The sequence below is a fragment of the Poecilia latipinna genome, unplaced genomic scaffold (assembly GCF_001443285.1).
Source record: "Poecilia latipinna isolate Pla-1442-1.1 unplaced genomic scaffold, P_latipinna-1.0 Scaffold1295, whole genome shotgun sequence".
Taxonomy (NCBI): Eukaryota; Metazoa; Chordata; class Actinopteri; order Cyprinodontiformes; family Poeciliidae; genus Poecilia; species Poecilia latipinna.
The window spans coordinates 156,453-158,239 of NW_015113911.1; the positions used below are offsets into that span (position 1 = coordinate 156,453).

General features: G+C 38.3%; 1 protein-coding gene across 3 annotated transcripts in view; it reads left to right on the forward strand.

Moving 5' to 3' along the window:
* The window catches only part of LOC106961392 (synaptosomal-associated protein 25), a 22,767-nt gene that overhangs the window by 4,897 nt on the left and 16,083 nt on the right, over nucleotides 1-1,787 (forward strand). For all 3 annotated transcript variants that reach the window (XM_015055107.1, XM_015055106.1, XM_015055108.1), the window contains exon 4: nucleotides 493-541. In XM_015055107.1, coding sequence (XP_014910593.1) covers nucleotides 493-541 — 49 coding nt within the window. The remainder of the gene's footprint in view (nucleotides 1-492; nucleotides 542-1,787) is intronic.

Consider the following 1,787-nt stretch of genomic DNA (forward strand, 5'->3'; position numbering starts at 1 on the left):
ACACACACACACACACACACACACACACACACACACACACACACGACTCTAATATTAACTTTCAGTCTCTTTAAATAAACAACCCAAAGGCCTCAGATTATCTGAATTCTGCTCAAACTGAATCAAATGTAGTTGAAACCACATTTTAGTCAGTCTGTCAAAAGCAATGAAATTATACATTATTTCCATCTTAATATAAATCTGCAACATTTACAGCTGAAACCAGAAGTTTACATACATCCAATAAAGAGTCTTATTTTTTTCTGTTTAAAGTTGAATCAGAAGCTAACTTCTGATTGGTTTAGAAGTTTGATTCTGCTCAGAATCAGAAGAGTTATTTATATTTGATAAAAGTCAAAATAATGAGAGAAAGAATCTGAGATTTATTTATTAATATCTTCTAGATCAGAAGTTCACAGCAGATTTTACTGCAGAAAATATCAGTTTACTTGATAATGAACAGATAAAGAGATTCATGTTCTCCCCTTGCAGAGCAAAGACCTGGGGATCAGAACTGTGGTGATGCTGGATGAACAAGGAGGTAAATAATTCAACTATATCGCAATACTTAAACTATCACAATGCTTCACCTTCATCACAATATTTCTGCATTAATGCAAATGATAAAGTTTATGCTTTCTTCTCATAAGTGAAGTTTTGTTATATTTTGATCAGTTTCTTTAAAAGTTTGAGTAAATCAGATGTTTGTCCCTGTTTCTGACTTTGCTTGTTTGCAGCGTCTATGATGACGTTTCTGTTTTAGCAACAGGAAGTTGGGCTCCTTTCTGAGAGCTGCTTCTTTCTGCTCCCAAAAGCTTTTAATTCTTTATCATCTGCAGCCTCATATATTAATATAACTTGGGAAGTAGGAACGTTTTGCACGATAATTCTTTGGCATTCAGTGCATCCGATATGAGAAGCCTTATACTTGCTTAATTGTATGTATTTGTTCTGTTCATGAAAGCAGACACTTTTGTATATTTTAATCAAACCTTTCATTTTTAGTTAAAACAAATGAACAAAACACTGCAAGCAAATCTAGACCCATAATGATAATTTATTTTATATAATACCTTTAATCTTCAGCCAGATGCTGCTTCTCTGCAGGTATCAGTTATATTTCTGTGTTTTTGTGATGCACTCTGCTCCTCACCTGTTTGTTGACTGAGGGATGGACTCACCTGTGCGACCCGTCTGTCCCTCTCTCTGTTTAGATATTATGCTATGATTCCATATCCTCACACGCGACTGGCCACAAGACTGCCATGCTAATCAAAACAAAGTTCTGCTGTGAGCAGAGTCATAGAGAGTGAGAGCTGAGCAGCAAGGGGCAGCCGTGTCTCCATTTCTCATGCTGTGCTGCTCACTGCGCTGCTGTGCCGGTTCCGTCTTTCACTTCAAAGAGCCGACGCCTGTCACTGTTCTGTCATCTCCGATAAAACCAGGGCTGTTCAGCTGACGTCACAAGAGAGACAATGGAAGCCCAGGGAGTCTGTTGTTGACAAACCTCCATAACCAGGTTTTCCAAAAGTTTGACCTTCATAAACGGCAAATTCTGTGAACTGATAAAATCCGTTTATCAGCTCAACCTAATCCCTCATTTTGCCGATTGGAATGATACAGATGTCAATGCCGATATATTGTACATCCCCAGACTGAATCTAGACTAACTCATATTAATCCAACGTTAGCGGCTACAAGATAAGATTCACCTGGATGGATGGATGGATGGATGGGTGGATGGATGGATGGATGGATGGATGGATGGATGGATGGATGGATGGATG